The 19109-nt window shown below is 42.3% G+C and overlaps 1 protein-coding gene and 1 pseudogene across 14 annotated transcripts in view; both read right to left on the bottom strand.

The window, feature by feature from the left end:
* The window catches only part of KDM4C (lysine demethylase 4C), a 497722-nt gene that overhangs the window by 404381 nt on the left and 74232 nt on the right, over positions 1–19109 (bottom strand). For all 13 annotated transcript variants that reach the window (XR_004029804.1, XR_004029805.1, XM_030812128.1 and 10 more), the window contains exon 5: positions 3650–3843. Coding sequence is in view for 9 of the 13 variants with exons in the window: in XM_030811740.1 (XP_030667600.1) it covers positions 3650–3843 (194 nt within the window). In the remaining 4 variants the exon portion in view is untranslated. The remainder of the gene's footprint in view (positions 1–3649; positions 3844–19109) is intronic.
* Positions 17447–18542, bottom strand: LOC101179307 (annotated as a pseudogene). Its single transcript, XR_004029827.1, has one exon. The product of XR_004029827.1 is annotated as an actin, cytoplasmic 1-like (transcript).

The raw sequence follows: 19109 nt of genomic DNA, 5'->3' as shown, positions 1-19109 counted from the left end.
AATGGGCATAATTATTCTCACTCATGATTAGTGATGCTCTTTCCCAAAGACACAAGACACCAGAATCCATCTTAGCCCTGACCAGAACATTCTTCCTGAAGTGATCATTAGGAGACAACATCAACCTGTTCCCAGGAAAAGACAAGACAGCCATCTTTCTTAATTAGAAAGTAGACACTTCATTTAAACTTTCCTAACACTGAAAACTCAAATTAACGTCCCAGGCATCCTCATTTATTAATTCCTTAACAAATCCCCAGAAAAGTTTTGCTACTAACTTTTCAGATTTCTTAAGCCAGACATAATATGTAGTTGCCTACATACTAGATTTTATTAACATGTTGAATTCACCCATTTCATTTAATTTTATCCACACTTTAAGTGAACGTCAGAAAGAGCATCAAGATAACAAAGCAGCTGAGAAACTGTCCAGGAGCCTACCCATTGTTGAAAATATTTCTCCTAGTCTCTCCAAGCTAAGTTCTGAAAAAACTAAGAGATGACATTCCAACAAACTTTACAGTAATGCTGTACAAACACAACAGAGATCCCTGTCCTTAGGCATGTGCTCAAACCAGGCCCATAAATAACACCTGAGTGCTGGGTGCAGTGGCTCACACCTGTAATCCCAGCACTTTGGGAGGTTGAGGCAGCAGGATCACTTGAGCCCAGGAGGTCAGCACCGGCCTGGACAACACAGTAAGACTCCATCTCTACAAAAAGTAATAACAAATAAACATCTCAGTAATGAATAATCCCATCACATTCTCTTGTCACTGGAGCCTGTATGAGTCCTAGACCACCTATTAAAAAGTTTAATTTGGCCAGGCGTGGTGGCTCACGCCTGTAATTCCAGCACTTTGGGAGGTCGAGGGAGGGTGGCTCACCTGAGGTCAAGAGTTCGAGACCCGCCTGGCCAACATGGTGAAACCCCATCTCTACTAAAAATACAAAAATTAGCCAGGTGTGGTGGCACACGCCTGTCATCCCATCTACTCGGGAGGCTGAGGCAGGAGAATCGCTTGAACCTGGGAGGCGGAGGTTGCAGTGAGCCGAGATCACACCACTGCACTCCAGCCTGGGCAACAGAGAGAGGCTCTGTCCTAAAGAAAAAAAAAAAAAGTTTAATTTATTCCATTAAGACAGCTAAGAATTGATCAAATGAAATACTTAAGTGAAGCATTTTTTAAATAAGTTTAATAAGTTTAATAGCTTCCCACTAACTTTTTTGGATCACAGAACTCCACAGCAAATCAGAAACTATCTGGATTTATCTCATATGTCCTAGAATCTTTGCCCTTCCAATTAAAACTTTATTTCTAATTAAATATCATTTTATATAATTAGGAACTTTGCTATATTTATGTTTTGTGGAGAAAGCTTACAACTTCGCACTTCACCAAATGATTAAACCTCAGGGGACATAATGGCAAGATGGAGACAGCTCTCACGCATTGTATTTCAATGCCTAACCAACAGAAGAACTTGAAAGAGGCCATTATCTTTCAGTTGGAGAACTACTGGGCTGGCACAAGCACCTGAAAAGCATCCTATAATACTCACAACCATAATAACACTATTTTTCCTGGGTTGTCAAGTATATGCTTCATATACTTCTGTGTGTTATCCCACATGTGCATGTATTAGAGAAAATATAACTGATATTTAAACTCTCTTAAGACTGAAAACAGGCCGGGCGCGGTGGCTCACGCCTGTAATCCCAGCACTTTGGGAGGCCGAGGCGGGTGGATCATGAGGTCAGGAGATCGAGACCACGGTGAAACCCCGTCTCTACTAAAAATACAAAAAATTAGCCGGGCGTGGTGGCGGGCGCCTGTAGTCCCAGCTACTCCAGAAGCTGAGGCAGGAGAATGGCGTGAACCCAGGAGGCGGAGCTTGCAGTCAGCCGAGATGGCGCCACTGCACTCCAGCCTGGGCGACAGAGCAAGACTCCGTCTCAAAAAAAAAAAAAAAGACTGAAAACAAATTGAAACACAAAACTGACCTACCACAAAGGATACCAGGGTGACTGACAGACTAATAATTACAAATGAGTAGCCAATGTACCACATGATCCACTTTACAGAGAGACACAATCTTAAAATTATTGCCCAGGAAGATGAGGGAAGAGGCTCACAAATACAGGAAATAGCAAGTTTAAAACACATACTAGCATTAATATATTAATATTCTTATTTTTTCCCGATACCCATCATCCAAGGAGTGCTAACAGGCCTCCTGATTCATCCCTACTCTCCTTCTATCCCCCACCACACTAAATGGAACTTCTCATTTAATTAGAGGAGGGCCAGGCATGGTGGCTCATGCCTGTAATTCCAGCACTTTGGGAGGGCGAGGCAGGGAGATCACCTGAAGTCAGGAGTTCAAGACCAGCCTGGCCAACATGGTGAAACTCCGTCTCTACTAAAAATAAAAAAATTAGCCAGGCATGGTGGTGCACACCTGTAATCCCAGTTACTCAGCAGGCTGAGGCAGGAGAATTGCTTGAACCCAGGGGGTGGAGACTGCAGTGAGCCGAGATCACACCACTGCACTCCAGCCTGGGCAACAGAGTGAGACCCTGTCTCGAAAAAATAAATAAATAGAAATAAAAAACAAAAAATAAATTGGCTGGGTGTGGTGGCTCATGCCTGTAATCCTACCACTTTGAGAAGCCAAGGTGGGCAGACTGCCTGAGCTCAGGAGTTCAAGACCAGCCTGGGCAACATGGTGAAACCCTGTCTCTACTAAAATACAAAAAATTAGCTGGGCCTGTAATCCCAGCTACTCGGGTGGCTAAGGCAGAAGAATTGCTTGAACCCAGGAAGCGGAGGGTGCAGTGAGCTGAGATCGCGCCGCCGCACTCCAGCCTGGGCAACAGAGCAAGACGTCATCTCAAAAAAAAATAAAATAAAATAAAAATAATTAGAGGAGGATGAACCAGAAGATCATTAAGATGGTTTGAAACTACACCCAGGAAGTCAACTCTTCACTCCTAACTACCTCCTACATACCATCCAACAAATGCTCAAAGTAAAGATGCCTAACAAATTCTTGAAGCCTAAAATTTTATCAATTCATGGCTCACAAAATGGACTACAGGCAACTTTACATATACAGTCATGCATCACTTAATAACAGAGATACTTTCTGAGAAATATGTTGTTAGGCAATTTCGCCATTGTGTGAACATCATGGAGTGGACTTACACAAATCTAGATAGTGGTTCTACTACAGACCTAGGCTATATGGCATAGCTTATTGCTTCTAGGCTACAAACCTGTACTGTATTAAATATTGTCGGCAATTTTAACACAAAGTATTTGGCTACATTTATGTAGCTAAACATATCTAAACATGGAAAAAGAATTTTTCAATTGCATTATAAACTCAGGATGACCGTTGTATATGTGGTTCATCACTGCTCTAAACATTGTTACACAGTGCATGACTGTACAAGTTACCATGGGGTTTATGGTTTCCAAGCACAATCCCAGACAGAAGACAATTAATTATTACCATCAAAAACTTCCTTACAGCTCACATAAATCTGAATCCACCAAATCAAAGAAAAAAATCCTCTTCAATATGTGCCTGATGCCCAAATTTCAAAACTCCAAAGCAAATGAATATTAAACAAGTAACTTGCCAAGACTTGGGCTCTCCAAAGTGGAGATAATTAATGCTATAGAGGTCCATGTCTTCAGTGTGCCATGCAAACGTGGTCTTCCACATGCCAAAATAGAGATATGGGGTATTTACACCCTCAATAGAAATGCCACACTCTTCTTCAACCACATCCAAGACTGTATTCAGGCGAGCTATGTTCCATTCATCCACACCCTGGAATGAGAGAGAAAAAAAGAGAGAGAAATCAAATCTTACTAAACCATGAAAGATAGCATTTACTAATCAAACCACTAACCACCAAAATTATTACACTGTATATTCTAACAAACTGAAAACTGAAAAATAAAACAATCCTTATTCAAGAGCCACATATATATGTCCATTATTATTAGTCAAAGATTACTACCAGCATAATGTGGTTCCATATAACTATTTGGTAGAAATGTATACCAAATAGCTTCCTGATGCCAAACGGAAATGAAAGTTACAGACCCACTTCCAACTTGGCTGTCAGCAAAAAATTACTGATTCAAAGTAGATGATCTGGCATGTGCTCTCCCTTTTTGGCACACCTTTTTGTTTTTGGAGTTTTGAGATTTGGGTTTTCTTGGGATTTTTTTCCACATTAGTTTAGAGGTAATATTCACCATCACATATCACATCAAGAAACCAATAGCAAAATATATCTTCTGTTATCTCTCTCCCATCCCTATGCATTCAATCTTAGCATGTAATACATTGTTTCCTTAAAATTCCACTCTATTGGAAAAACTCTTGGCAGTATCCACTGATCACTGTGCTTCTACTGATGCTTCAAATAAATATTAACCTCTTATGTTAATGGAAAAATTTACACACACAATGCCTATTAAAAATACTTATCCAAACTTTGGTAAAATTGCTGGAATAATGTAGTTTTATAACAGTATAACAATATGGATGGTGATGGCAGAGCGAGGGAAGGTTAGAGTCACTACTATAAGAGTTAAGGTAATAGGAAAAGATTCTGGTCTGATTAGAACTTAACAATCTTTTTTTTTTTTTTTTCCCTGAGACAGAGTCTCACTCTGTTGCCCAGGCTGGAGTGCAGTGGTGCAATCTCAGCTCACCGCAACCTCTACCTCCCAGATTCGAGCAATTCTTATGACTCAGCCTCCCACACAGCTGGAACTACAGGTGTAGGCCACCGCACCCAGCTAATGTTTCGTATTTTGAGTAGAGACAGGAGTTTCGCCACGTTGCCTAGGCTGGTCTCGAACTCCTGGCCTCAAGTGACCCGCCCGCCTCGGCCTCCCAAAGTGCTGAGATTACAAGCGTGAGCAACCACACCCAGCCAATCACTCATGAATTCACTACAGTTCACAACTGCTTAGAAATTTTTACAAACTATGCATTTTTACCATATATTTTTATCAAATTCTAAATATCAGAGACTAGGCACGTTCCTGTGTAATCATGGGGAAACTGAAATGCCTTTAAAGCCATTCCAAACTTTTCGTGCTAATGCACTATTAGAGAAGCGCATTGGCCAGGTGCAGTGGCTCATGCCTGTAATCCCAGCACTTTGGGAGGCTGAGGAAAGCAGATAGATCACTTGAGCCCAGGAGCTCAAGACCAGCCTGGGCAACATGGCAAGACCCTGTGTCTATTTTAAAAATAAAAAATTAAAGAAGGGTATTAAATTCATCTATGTCTACCAAAATTGTCCTCTCCAATAACTATACCAATGGCTTCACATACGACCACTTCTAACATTTCCTGAACACACTAAAAGCTTTTAGAGTTGTTCTGTTTTCACTTTGGTCTTTAAATGATTTTCTAATCAGTGTGTTAATCTTACTGTCTAAAGCTTTGGGGTTAAAAAACTATTGATGAAGCAGCTAATGAAACTCTGACTCAGGTAACATAATTGAACATGCCAAAGGACATAATTTAATTCCCAAATTCTCTTAAGTAGCCACTCTATCTACAACTTAGGCCGCACGCTGAGAAGCTTGTTATTTGGAAACTGGTCAAAGTATCCGTTTAGAGAAGATCCTAGGTTCCAACTTTTCAGACCTCATAGAAGTTCAATCACATTATGTAAAATATTTTATCTCACTCTATTTATAGTGATGCAATCTCTTAACTCTAGTCCAATCAGACTTCAGTCCAATCACTCTAATAATAGAGTCCTATTTAAAAGTCATTAGTGAAGCAATGAATCTGAAGTAATAAATGAGCACCATATTATAGGAACCATTTTTAAACTGAATGAGCTTGCAAATTTAGACACAAACTATTTCTCTAAAATTCCTACATATGGAGACATCTAAGTTTTATTTCTGACTGACACGATCTTTTAAAAATAACCAAGGTTGAATCCCTTGACATCCTAGACCCATGGTATAAGGGGAAGAGGGTAGAGATCAAATAGTGCTGGACAAAAAGACCTAGATTATAACCCCAGCTCTGCAGGTCACTGAGGGGAAAATCACGGAGCTTTTCTGAGCATCAAGTCTTTCTTCATGGAAACACAAGGGTTCTTGGACCCTCCTAGAGTTGCTCGGAGCACTAAATAAGCTAATGAAAATAAACTTTAATAAAATAAAATTTAATTATTAGAACTGATATAATAAGTATCCCCACTATTCTCTAGCAAATCTTACTGGAAAGCCTCCCAAAAACAAGTCAAGCATGTGAGAAGTGATTATTTAATAAAATGTGTTTAAATTCACTACTGAATTTCTCCCCGTTAATGGGCAAATAACATATTTGCATCAGTTTCTTCTCAGCAAGGCGACGTTGCTAAAAAGTAATTTCTTTTGCTAAAATAAAAAGTCATATAATTTCAATTAAGCAGTTGTGCAAATATTAAGAATAACCAACAGAGAGAGATAAATCTTATTGTTTCAAAATTCTTTCTCCAATTTTTGTTCTCTACTATTAAACTAGCTAGCTGACTCCAAAAACAGGCTCCACAAAGGCTCCTCTGAAGAGTGGTACTGTCTCATCTACTTAGACCAAAAATGCACCTAGTTATCATTAAAGTGAAGTGTTATACCATATACTACCTCATTACACTATACACACTTGTATCTTACATTTATTCTAAACAATCCTATAAAATAGGTAATGTTATTCCCAAATGAACAAATGAAAAAACTAATACTCCTAGCTAGAACTAGGTGGTAATGATTAACCTAAATCTATCTGACTCCTGGACCTTCCCTTTTAAAGGTTTATGCTTCTAGTCCTGATCCTTTCAAAATACAACATATCATCCTCTTCTCTCAGCATCACTGTCAACAAAGATCTGAGGTTCAGGAGCAACAAACACGTGAAGCTGCTGCATTCTTCCCACCAGAGGCAGTGCCACTCTACACAAATACCAGCAAGGCTTACACCGCAGACTGCTCCACTTGAGAGCGGGTGACAGGAATGATTTAGTGTAAAGGCAGTCTCCAAACCCCAGCTACACACAAGCCCCACAATGACAAGTTAGAATCTGCCAAACTGTTCAAAGCTTAATTCCATCAGGTTTCAGCAGAAAGGCTGCACACCAGCCCAAGTTCACAGATAAAAGTCTCCTCCTGGATTCTGTCTCCCTCAAACAAAACTCTCCCACACATGTTCAGCAGGCACATGAGCAATATTCGTAACTCACCTGACTTCCAATGGACTGACTGGAGTCCTAGGCCTGGGAGTCCACGTGCCCCAGCCCCTTTCTCCTTTCATGCCAATTACCCAGTTGGAGCCTGTCCTGCCCCATTCCTTTACGTATCCTGCATCTGTTTTCTGAAACAACTCACAACTGGACCACGATTTTTGCACACAGGTGTAACTGAGAACTTTATTAGGGATATTCCCTTTCCATCAGTGATAGTATCTTCCTCCTATCAGGAATCAGACAGTGGTTTAAAAGCACTCCTAGGCCAGGCACAGTGGCTCATGCCTGTAATCCCAACACTTTCAGAGGCCAAGGAAGGAGAATCACTTGAGGCCAGGAGTTCAAGACCACCCTGGTCAACATAGTGAGACCCTGTCTCTACAAAAAATTTTAAAATTAGCCAGGTGTGGGGCCTGGCGCCTGTAATCCCTGCTACATGGAAGGCTCACATGGGAGGATCAATTGAGCCCAGAAGGTCAAGGCTAGAGTGAGCCAGTGATTGTGCCACTGCACTCCTGCCTGCATGACAGAGCAAGACCCTGTCTCAATCAGTCAATCAATCAATGCATTCTTAAATCTTCAGTGTCTCAACTAGGCCATCCTGGACTCTCTCTACAGTAAGTGCACTCAGTCTCTGCAAAACTGAAGGGAACAACACAGCAACATGCCATGTTAGAAACCTTGAGAAATAATGAGCCATTTTCACCTACACAAAGAAATAATGCGAAAATCACAGTAGCTCAATTTTTCCCAAAATATTTCCAATGCAGCATTAGAAATATGGGTCCTGGGCTGGGCGCAGTGGCTCATGCCTGTAATCCCAGCACTTTGGGAGGCCGAGGCAGGCGGATCACCTGAGGTCAGGAGTTCAAGACCAGCCTGACCAACATGGTGAAACCCCATCTCTACTAAAAATACAAAAATTAGCCAGGCGTGGTGGCACACACCTGTAATCCCAGCTACTCAGGAGGCTGAGGCAGGAGAATCACTTGAACCCGGGAGGCGGAGGTTGTGGTGAGCAGAGATCACACCACTGCACTTCAGCCTGGGCAACAAAGCGAGACTCCATCTCAAAAAAAAAGAAATATCAGTCCTATCAGATGCCAAGGTCGAAAAACTTTGTCCTCTTTAACTCTAGCTCTTAAGACAATCACAGTGCAACAGGCACCCCCAAAAGCACCCATAAGGAAACCTGTGTAACTTCGTTTAACTCTGCATTTCCCAGAAATCATTTGACCACGGAAGCTTGTTTGTATAACACATTTACATCACGTAAAACAGTGCTGTCTGGGACAACATATTAAAGGAAGCATTATGGTAGGCGGTTCCCTAAACACTGTAAAGCAAATATAAGTCAGTAAAACAAAAAATTACTGTGACCACATCAGAGATGCACTTCAGAACCCGGGGTGTGTGAAGGGGTGGCTGGAGTATGGTCACATTTATTGTCAAAGTACACATATTTAATTCGATTATGTCACCTAAAAATAAAAAGATAGTGTAAATTAGAAAAACTTAAAAGATATTTGTAAATGAAGATAGTCTAAAGGATTAAAACTAGGAAGACAAAAGAGAAGACTCAATCCAACTTTATAAAACTATAAAATGTACTGAAAAACAGAGAAAAAGCTTTTTTAAAAGTAGGTAAAGTTGATGGTTTATGCCTGTAATACCAGCACTTTGGGAGGCTGAGGCAGGAGGAACACTTGAGCCCAGGAGTTTGAGACGATCCTGGGCAATAAAGAGAGAGACCTCATCTCTACCAAAAATTTTAAAAAACAGCCGGGTATGGTGACACATGCCACAGGTCCCAGCTACTCAGGAGGCGGCAGAGGAGGGAGTTGAGGCTGCAATGAATCATGATTGTGCCCCTGCACTCCAGCCTAGGCAACAGAGTGAGATGTCTCAAAAAGAAAAAGATGGCATGTCCATCAAATAGTATAAAAAAGATTTTTTTTAGACAAAAAATAGATTATTAGTAAACTTTTGAAAACCGTGTCACTGCTGCACTCACGCAGCAAACAGTAAAATGGAATGAAGATTTTCAATCTGAAAGAGTAACCCAGTATCAGAATAGCACCATGCTGCACTGGAATCAAAAGTTCTCCAACCAAATGCTGGCTCCACCACTCACCAATTATAGGATCTGATGGTTTCTCAATGGCCTTTCACGGCAGAGCTATGCCCAGGGTTCAACGCTGCAAACTGGGCAACAAGAGGACTGTGGCTACCTTGAAAGGACCACAGGAAAATTCCAGTCTTTCATTGAAACTGTTTTCAAGAAAATACATTATTCCTAGCAGAAGTGGAGAAAGCCCTAAGGCTTCCCAATAGTACATAAATCCACACATGCCTACCTTATAGGACAGTTGTAAAGAAAGGATTACAAAACACAAGTGAAAATATTTTGAAAAACTGCTTAAATTTTTCATTTTCAAAGATGGGGAGAGGGTTCAGACCGCAGCTTTTTTGGGGGGCATCTTGACAGATTCACAGCCCATTCCACCTGAAAGAGGGCTGTCAGCATCCTGTTCCAAAGAGCACAGCAGGAGGCTGGGCACAGTGGCTCATGCCTGTAATCCCAGCACTTTGGGAGGCAGAGATGGGAGGATCAGCTAAAGTCAGGAGTTCAAAGCCAGCCTGGACAATATGGTGAAACCCCATCTCTATAAAAATACAAAAATTAGCCAGGCATGGTGGCACATGCCTATAATCCCAACTACTCGGGAGGCTGAGGCACAAGAATTACTTGAACCCCGGAGGCAGAAGTTACAGTAAGCCAAGACTGCACCACTGTACTCCAGCCCGGGCGACAGAGCGAGACTCTGTCTCAGAAAAAAGAAAACAAAAAACAAAGAGTACAAGAGCACAGCAGGAAGTGGAGAGCTGAGTAATAAAGCAGGAATTACAAACTCAGGTGCCCAAAGAGCCAGGTAGGTAACAGCAATTAGTGAAGGCAGCCAGGTATATGTCAAAAAAGGTGGCTATGGGGGTGATGTGTATTTGGAGACAACCTACTATCCTGTCTAAAGGAGACAGCCATTACCCAGTCACTGGGAATGCTGCCAGATTTTCTGATTTTTTTAAGCCCAAAATCCCAATTTTATGTGACATTAACCAACTTTTAAAAACATGTGGATCAGGCCTGGTGCAGTAGCTCACACCTGTAATCCCAGCACTTTGGGAGCCCGAGGCGGAGGGATCACTTGGGGTCAGTTCTAGACTACCCTGGTCATCACGGTGAAACTCCATCTCTACTAAAAATACCAAAAAAAATTAGCCAGGCGTGGTGGTGTGGGCCTGTAATCCCAGCTACTCGAGAGACTGAGACAAGAGAAGCCCTTGAACCCAGGAGGCGGAGGTTGCAGTGAGCCAAGATCGCATGCCACTGCATTCCAGCCTAGGTGATAGAACAAGACTCCGTCTCAAAAAAAAAAAGAAATGTGGATAAAAGAAAATACATCTGTGGCCAAATCTGCAAAAAATGTAGCGGGCATTAAAGAGTCCATACTTATTACAGTAATTTTAAAAGAATAAAGGAAGGAGGAGTTTTGGAGACAGGCTATAAATATGAAGTTAGCGGTTGTGAGCTTACTACTTTAAAATGAATCATATATTTGTCCAACACTACATAGCTGTATCAGTTACTCCATAAATGTGTCCAGTAACTGGAGTGAGACTATACAGGTGGAAGGAACCCAACAGGAATCCACTCTATAAGCATGTTTTATCTCTCTGTTCCATGACCAATGTGCAAATGGCCAAAGAAAAACAAAGCAAAATGGCAAAACACAAAGCCTGAGCAATTATGAAAACTGAATAACCAGCTCCAGGATAAGTGGGATCTAGCACAGCCCTGAACAAAACTGTGTAACTTCTTGAGAAGTCTCTGTGAGGCAGCAGAACGGCAGGGAGGGTCCGCTAGAACTTAGCCATTTGCCAGGCACAGGTGACGATTCTGTGAACTGCACCGAAGACGGCCTGATAATGCATTCCGCTTTGTCCACCACGTGGAATAGCTACAGTCACTTGCCCACAAACCTGAGAAACTGCTACAATATCAACACGGAGACTGTGGAAGAAGCCCTAGATGATTACTGAACCACTTCCAACTGAACACACAAAACATGAAGATTTTCTTCACTCTGGCATATTTTAGGGGCTGCTTTCTCATTTGTTGTACATAAAAGCATAGTTGGCTACAGAAAAATTGAGAAACTGACACACATGATTATTACTAATCATACTTTTATGTACTTTCCATATCATAGAAGAGGAAAAGTCTATATGAACCTTGTTCCCCAAAATTAGGTCAAAACCACTAACCTGTCACTCTCTCGCTAAGTCTTTCCGTATCTTCACAGTTATCACTCTATATTCCATCTTCAACAACATCCTTCCCATTTCCTGCTGTCACCCTCAGCACCTTCAATATTATCCTCATGTGGCTGATTTCCAAACAAAGCTATGAGCCCCCATCTTTCTCCTGAGTTTCGGTGCCACAGAGCCAACTCCAAACTGGGCCAATAATGACCAACAAAAATTTTTGAAATGCAAGAATTCACAGGGGGAACTACCACTTCATTAGAAAATCCAATTATTAAAAAAAGAAGATCTGTCACCTAGATTCTGTAAGAATCTGAGAAAATACTGAAAGAACCTGTTAAAGATTCTCAAGTTTCCAGGTCTACCCCGTAACTTAATGAAGTTATCAAAAAGAATATACAGATGGACAGGACTATAGTCTTTCTTCCACCACAAAAATGCCATCACCAAGTTACATTTAGATGTGCTCTTGGTCTTTCCAAGGGCTGACACAGCTAGCACCCATTTAAATTGCCTCTCTCAAAGCTTGCTAACTGTAGAGCTGGGGACATGTCTTCTACCTAACAACATGGCATGCACCACCATCTCACATAGAATTGGAAAGAAACAAGAGGTGGGATAACCCCTGTGCTAGGAAAACAAAAGCAAAACATCGTCTCATTTTACAGATGAAAGGAAGGTGCCCAGTCAGTAACTTACAGGACTCCTAGTTTGAAAATCAGAACAGAGGGCTGCACACGGTGGCTCATGCCTGTAATCCCAATGCTTTGGGAGGCCGAAGTGGGGGCGGATCACAAGGTCAGAAGTTTGAGACCAGCTTGGCCAATATGGTGAAACTCTGTCTCTACTAAAAACATAAAAATTAGCCAGGCGTGGTGGCAGACGCCTGTAGTCCCAGCTACTCGGGAGGCTGAGACAGGAGAATCACTGGAACCCGGGAGGCAGAAGTTACAGTGAGCCAAGATCCCGCCACTGCACTCCAGCCTGGGCAACAGAGCGAGACTCCGTCTCAAAAAAAAGAAAAAAGAAAGAAAAAGAGAAAATTAGATCAAAGGTCAGGTGCAGTGGCTCATGCCTGTAATCCTAGCACTTCAGGAGGTCAAGACAGGCAGATTGCTCGAGCCCAGGAGTTCAAGACTAGCCAGGACAACATAGCAAAACCCCATTTCTATAAAATACACAATAACTAGCTGGGCGTGGTGGCACGCGCCTGTAGCCCTAGCTACTCAGGAGGCTGAGGTGGGAAGAGCACCTTAGCCCGGGAGGTTGAGGCTGCAGTGAGCCATCATTGTGGCACTGCACTCCAGCCTGGGTGACACAGTGAGACCCCGTCTCCAAAAAAAAAAAAAAAGGGAAATTGTAACAGAACAATTAGTCTCCTCAACAGCAAATGTATCGCCTGTCCAGTACATCAGAGCTCTTTGTAAACAATCCCTTCATAAATACTGGAATTGGTCTCATTTTTATATTTCAGCATTGTGACATGGTGTTTCTCATTAACCCATTACTATGCAGCTTTTTTTTTTTTTTTTTTTGAGATGGAGTCTCATTCTGTCACCCAGGCTGGAGTGCAGTGGTGCGATCTCTGCTCACTGCAACCTCCACCTCCCAGGTTCAAGCGATTCTCCTGACCTCAGTCTCCTGAGTAGCTGGGATTATAGGCACATGCCACCATACCCAGCTAATTTTTATTTGTTTTAGTAGAGACAGGGTTTCACCATGTTGGCCAGGCTGGTCTCCTGACCTCAAGTAATCCCCCTGCCTCGGCCTCCAAAAGTGCTGAGATTATAGGCACGAACCACCGTGCCCAGCCACATGTCTTAATTTTTAAGTGTAAAAACACTTAAAAATTAAAAGTAAAAAACACTCATTTTTAAGAATTTTAAAAAGACAAATTTGGCCAGGCGCAGTGGCTCACACCTGTAATCCCAGCATTTTGGGAGGCCGAGGCAGGAGGATTGCTTGAGCCTGAGACTTTAAAACCAGCCTGGGTAACATAGTGGGACCCTATCTCTACTAGGAAAAAAAAAAAAAACTGGCCAGGTGTGGTGGCAAGCGCCTGTAGTCCCAGCTACCAGCAAAGTTGAGGTGGGGGAACGGTTTGAGCCCAGGAGGTCACGGCTGCAGGGAGCAATGATGGCGCGACTGCACTCTAGCCTGGGTAACCGAGTGAGACCCTGTGTCAAAGGGAAAACAACAGACAAATTTATGCCTTTCCTCATTTGACTTGTATCATCCTGTTTTAGGACTCTTATCCAAGCCCACACTAGAAGACTGTGTCTTTAAAAAAAAGACCATCCACCAACTCCACTACTGCGCTGGCAACTTAAAGCTAGGCTAATGTAAAATACTGCCACAAATTCACACAGCTGGAACAAGCCCTTGAAGTTTCAAAGGTAACACGCATGGAGAAAAAATAAAATAAAATTTGGTTAGTTCTTTAAAGATTTCAAAATTCAATCCATTTCACACCATAATGTACAGTCTTTTCTCCATAAAAGAAAATAGTGCCTTCTAATAACTAAATTGAAAGCTCTGGTCTACACTTTAAAATAGACTGAGGATTTCCCTGGATCTTTACACAATGAGATTAGATCCATATGGAGTACATTTTGCTTATAGCTAATTATAATGTTTGACATGATAGCTTTTTTTGCTTCTTCTTTCTAAAAATGTATTACATTCCCTAAATATTTTAAAACAAAACTACTTTCCCTTTTGCATTTTTATACACCAAATACCTACGATTTTACAGCACTGCTTTCTGTTTTAGAATTCTCGACAACAACCATCATATAGCAAGTTTTGAAAGAAACAAAATAATTCTGCAGTGAAAGTGCCACATATAAAGATAAAGGCAAATATGAGTACAAAAAGGACAGAGAAAAAAGGGGGAAAATGTCCAGTCAAATAAAAGACTGCAGTGAGCTTGAGACTCCCACCTTGAGTCTAGACTACTGATAGTGTGAAGTTAATGGAGTTTCCTGGTTCCAGGCATAAATAACTCCAGTCCTCTTGGGGGAAAAGAACCATACATTTAGATCCAGAATTATTCCACAAATTAAGATCAAGCCTACACATACAAGCAAAGATCACTGTGCATACCGGGAAGAAAGCCAATACTGCAGAGAGATAGTGGAAATAACAAACGAATTGTTCAGACCAGCCCCTCAAGCAGGACCACCAATATTAAATTGTCTTATTCTGTCGTCAAGGAATAAGAAATGTTTAAAGAAATAAAAGATGGAATCGCTAAGACAAGCAAAGAAAAATATTTGGAATGTCCAGTCCAACCTGAAGGAGAGGTGAACTCCTAGAAAAGAAATACATCATTATTAAACTAAAAACTCACTGAAAGAGTTAAATAAGAGAAACAGTTAACCAGTATTAACAAGCAAGAAAAGTAGTTAACCAGCATATAATATTTAGGACATTAACATAGTACAGTACAGAAATACAGTGAGATTGAAAGTCTGAAAGGTAAGTTAAGCAATACTGAGGATAGAACATGCAACATTCTAAGACAGAATCTAATCAGTCCAGGAACAATGAGAAATACAAAACAACTAAATAAATTAGTAAAAATCTATTAAAATTAAGACATTTGTTCATTAAAAGACATTGTAAATAAGACAAACAAAATAGTGAAAAGAATAGCCACAACCGGAGCAAATAATTCAACAAATATAAATGGGATAGTTTTGGTATCCAGAATACATAAAGAATTCCAAATAAAGAAAAAGCCAAAAGATCTAATAGCAAAATAGAGGACAGTTCATAAAGACAGGAATATGAACGGCCGATAAAGACATGAAAAGATATTCTAAGCCATTTTTAATCAGAGAGGTGCAAATTCACGTAACATATTTTATAGGCACAAGAATGACATCAAGTAGTAAGATATTAAGTGTTGAAGACTGGATCAGCATGAAGAAGCTTTTAAAGCTGATGGAAATGTTCTGCGACTAGACTGGTGATGGCTGCACGAAAATCACTGAAGTATACACTTAAAATGGGTGAATTTTGTATTGTATAAATTATAGCTCAATAAAGCTGTCCTAATAATGATTATAAGTTGGGCAGAGTAGCACACGCCTGTAATTGTAATAGTTTGGAAGGCTGAGGCAGGCGATCACTTGAGTCCAGGAGTTTGAGATAAGCCTGGGCACCATGGCGAAACCCCATCTAGACAAAAAATACAAAAATTAGTCGGGTATGATGGTGCAAGCTTGTGGTCCCTGCTACTCAGGAGGCTGAGGTGGGAGGATCACTTGAGCCCAAGAATCTGAGGTTACAGTGAGCCAAGATCACACCACTGCACTCCAGCCTGGTTGACAAAGTGCAGTGGCTGTCTCAAAAAAACAAAAATGATATACAGTGCTAAAGGAATATAAAGTGATACAAACTCTTAGAAAAGCAATTCAACAGTATCTGGTAAAGTTAAACACTCTATGAGCCCGCATTTCCATTCCTACATAAACACCTTCGAGAAACTTTTACACAGGTACATCAGGTACCATGTATGGGATGTGTTCATAGCAGCAGTATTTATTTTTAAAAAAAAGAAAGAAAATGTTCACTGGCAGCAGAATAAAAAAAAGTTGTATATTCACAGAGTAGAATATTATACAGCAAAGAAAATGAATGAACATTACAATAGCTTACAAAATAATATGGATCAACTGGGAAATACTGCTAGGTGAAAAATATCAAAGACCCAGAAAACTACATAAAGTGATACTATTTTTAATAAGGTCAAAAATAAGTCAAACTAAACATATTGTGTTAAAATATGTGCATGCATGAGAAAACTATTTTTTACAAGGCAAGAAATCAAACACAAAATTCAGGCCACCCCAGAGTGATGGGGGTGGCACAGCAGGAAAGGACCACAAAAGAGTGGTCCCTGAGCAGTGCTGTTAAAGTTGTAGTTGTTGACTGCATGGTGAGTTTGGAATACTCAAAATCATTCTGCTTTAAAACTTAAATATGTTGTACACATATAATCAAATATTAGATTTCAACAAGCTGATTTATTTATTTTTTTGAGACAGAGTCTTGCTCTGTCCCCCAGGCTAGAGTGCAATGGCACGATCTTGGCGCACCATAACCTCCGCCTCCCATTTTTTGTAGAGACGGGGTTTCACCGGGTTGGCCAGGCTAGTCTCGAACTCCTGACCTCAGGTGATCCGCCCGCCTCAGCCTCCCAAAGTGCTGGGATTACAGGCGTGAGCCACCGTGCCCAGTGATTTTTTTTAAGGTGTGCACTTTTATTCAACTGGTCTCAAGTCAGTGTACAGGTAATCCCTGGCTGCCTATACCCACTCCCAGGGAGACCAAAAGCCTTCATACATCTCAAGCTGGGGGGACAAAAGAGGGGGCCACGAAGGCTGATCATTCAAAATAAAACAAACTTAAAAAGTATTAAGGCAAAAATTTACAAAAATTTGCATTACCTAATTTACAAGAAACCTCCCCTATGTGGACTCGGAAGAGGACTAGGCCATTCTCCTTAGACAAAGCGGGGTGGCTTTTAGGAGGGCAAACAGCTTCCTGTAACAATGCATCTCACGATATTTGGAATGACTATTAAAAAAAAGAACAATGTACAAACAAGAAACAAAGTCCTCGGCCACACTGTAGAACTTTGGGGGATGTTCATTCCAACCGACTGCTGTCACCTTCACCGTTCCAGTATTTAAATCCTGAGTCAAGCCAAATAAAACAAAAACAAAAACAAAACAAAACAAATAAACAAATAAAGCCATGCCAATCTCATCTTGTTTTCTGCACGTTAGGCTTTGTTAAGAAAGGGTGTAACACAACTAAGTCACAGTCTGCCTAGAAGCATTTGGAGGATGGACGATGGAGCCAGACTCATCACACTCCTGCTTGCTGATCCACATCTGCTGGAAGGTGGACAGCGAGGACAGGATGGAGCCGCCAATCCACACAGAGTGCTTGAGCTCGGGAGGAGCAATAATCTTGATCTTCATCGTGCTGGGCGCCAGGGCGGTGGTCTCCTTCTGCATCCTATTGGCAACGCTAGGCTACATGGTGGTGCCGCTAGACAGCACTGCGTTGGCGTAAAGGTCTTTGTGGATGTCCACGTCACACTTCATAATGGAGTTGAAGGTAGTTTCATGGATGCCACAGGATTCCATGCCCAGGAAGGAAATCTAGAAGAGTGCCTCAGGACAGCAGAACTGCTCGTTGCCGATGGTGATGACCTGGCCGTCAGGCAGCTCGTAGCTCTTCTCCAGGGAGGAGCTGGAGGCCGCCATGGCCATCCCCTGCTCGAAGGCCAGAGCGGCATAGCACAGCTTCTCCTTGATGTCACGCACGATATCCCACTCAGCCGTGGTGGGGAAGCTGTAGCCGTGCTCGGTAAGGATCTTCATGAGGTAGTCAGTCAGGGCCTGGCCAGCCAGGTCCAGATGCAGGATGGCGTGGGGGATGGCATACCCCTCGTAGATGGGCACACTGTGGGTGACCTCGTCACCAGAGTCCATCACGATACCAGTGGTACAGCCAGAGAAGTACAGGGACAGCACGGGCTGGATGGCCATGTACATGGCTGGGGTGTTGAAGGTCTCAAACATGATCTGGGTCATCTTCTCGCGGCTGGCCTTAGAGTTCAGGGGGGCCTCGGTCAGCAGCATGGGGTGCTCCTCGGGAGCCACACACAGCTCCTTGTAGAAGGTGTGGTGCCAGATCTTCTCCATGTTGTCCCAGTTGGTAACGATGCCATGCTCGATGGGGCACTTCAGGGTCAGGATGCCTCTCTTCCTCTAGGCCTCGTCACCCACATGGGAGTCCTTCTGACCCATGCCCACCATCATGCCGGGTGCTTGGGGTGCCACACGATGAAGGGGAAGATGGCCCAGGGGTCATCGTCGCCTGCGAAGCCAGCCTTGCACATGCCGGAACCGTTGTCAACGACGGGCGTAGCAATATCATCATCTATGGTGAGCTGGCAGCGGGTGTGGACAGGCAGCAGAGCAGCGAGGGCCAGGGTCTGTGCTCAAGGGGCGGACACGGTCTTGGCCAACAAGATGATTTTTAAAATCATGACAAAGAGACTATCGGCCAGACGGGGTGGCTCATGCTGTAACCTCAGCACTTTGGGAGGCCAAGGCGAGCAGAATGCTTGAGCTCAGGAGTTCGAGATCAGCCTGGGCAACATGGCAAAACCCTGCCTCTACTAAAAATACAATGACCTGGGCATGGTGGCGCATGCCTGTAGTCCCAGCTTTTTGGGAGACTGAGGCACCAGAACTGCTTGAACCCAGAAGACGGAGGTTGCAGTGAGCCGAGATTGCACACTGCACTCCAGCCTAGGTGACAGAGCAAGACTGTCTTTAAAAAAAAGACTACCTCTTGAGTCATATCCCATGAGGCCACTTTTGTCCTGGCACCGCACACAGCAGGATCTTACTGACAAGAAGATAGTGGTGTATTTCTCAAAAACAACAGAGGCATTTTCTTTTTTTTTTTTTTTTTT

This window comes from Nomascus leucogenys, chromosome 1a, assembly GCF_006542625.1.
Source record: "Nomascus leucogenys isolate Asia chromosome 1a, Asia_NLE_v1, whole genome shotgun sequence".
Lineage (NCBI taxonomy): Eukaryota > Metazoa > Chordata > Mammalia > Primates > Hylobatidae > Nomascus > Nomascus leucogenys.
Note: the sequence above shows the minus strand (reverse complement) of the source record. Positions and strands in the feature narration are given on the sequence as shown.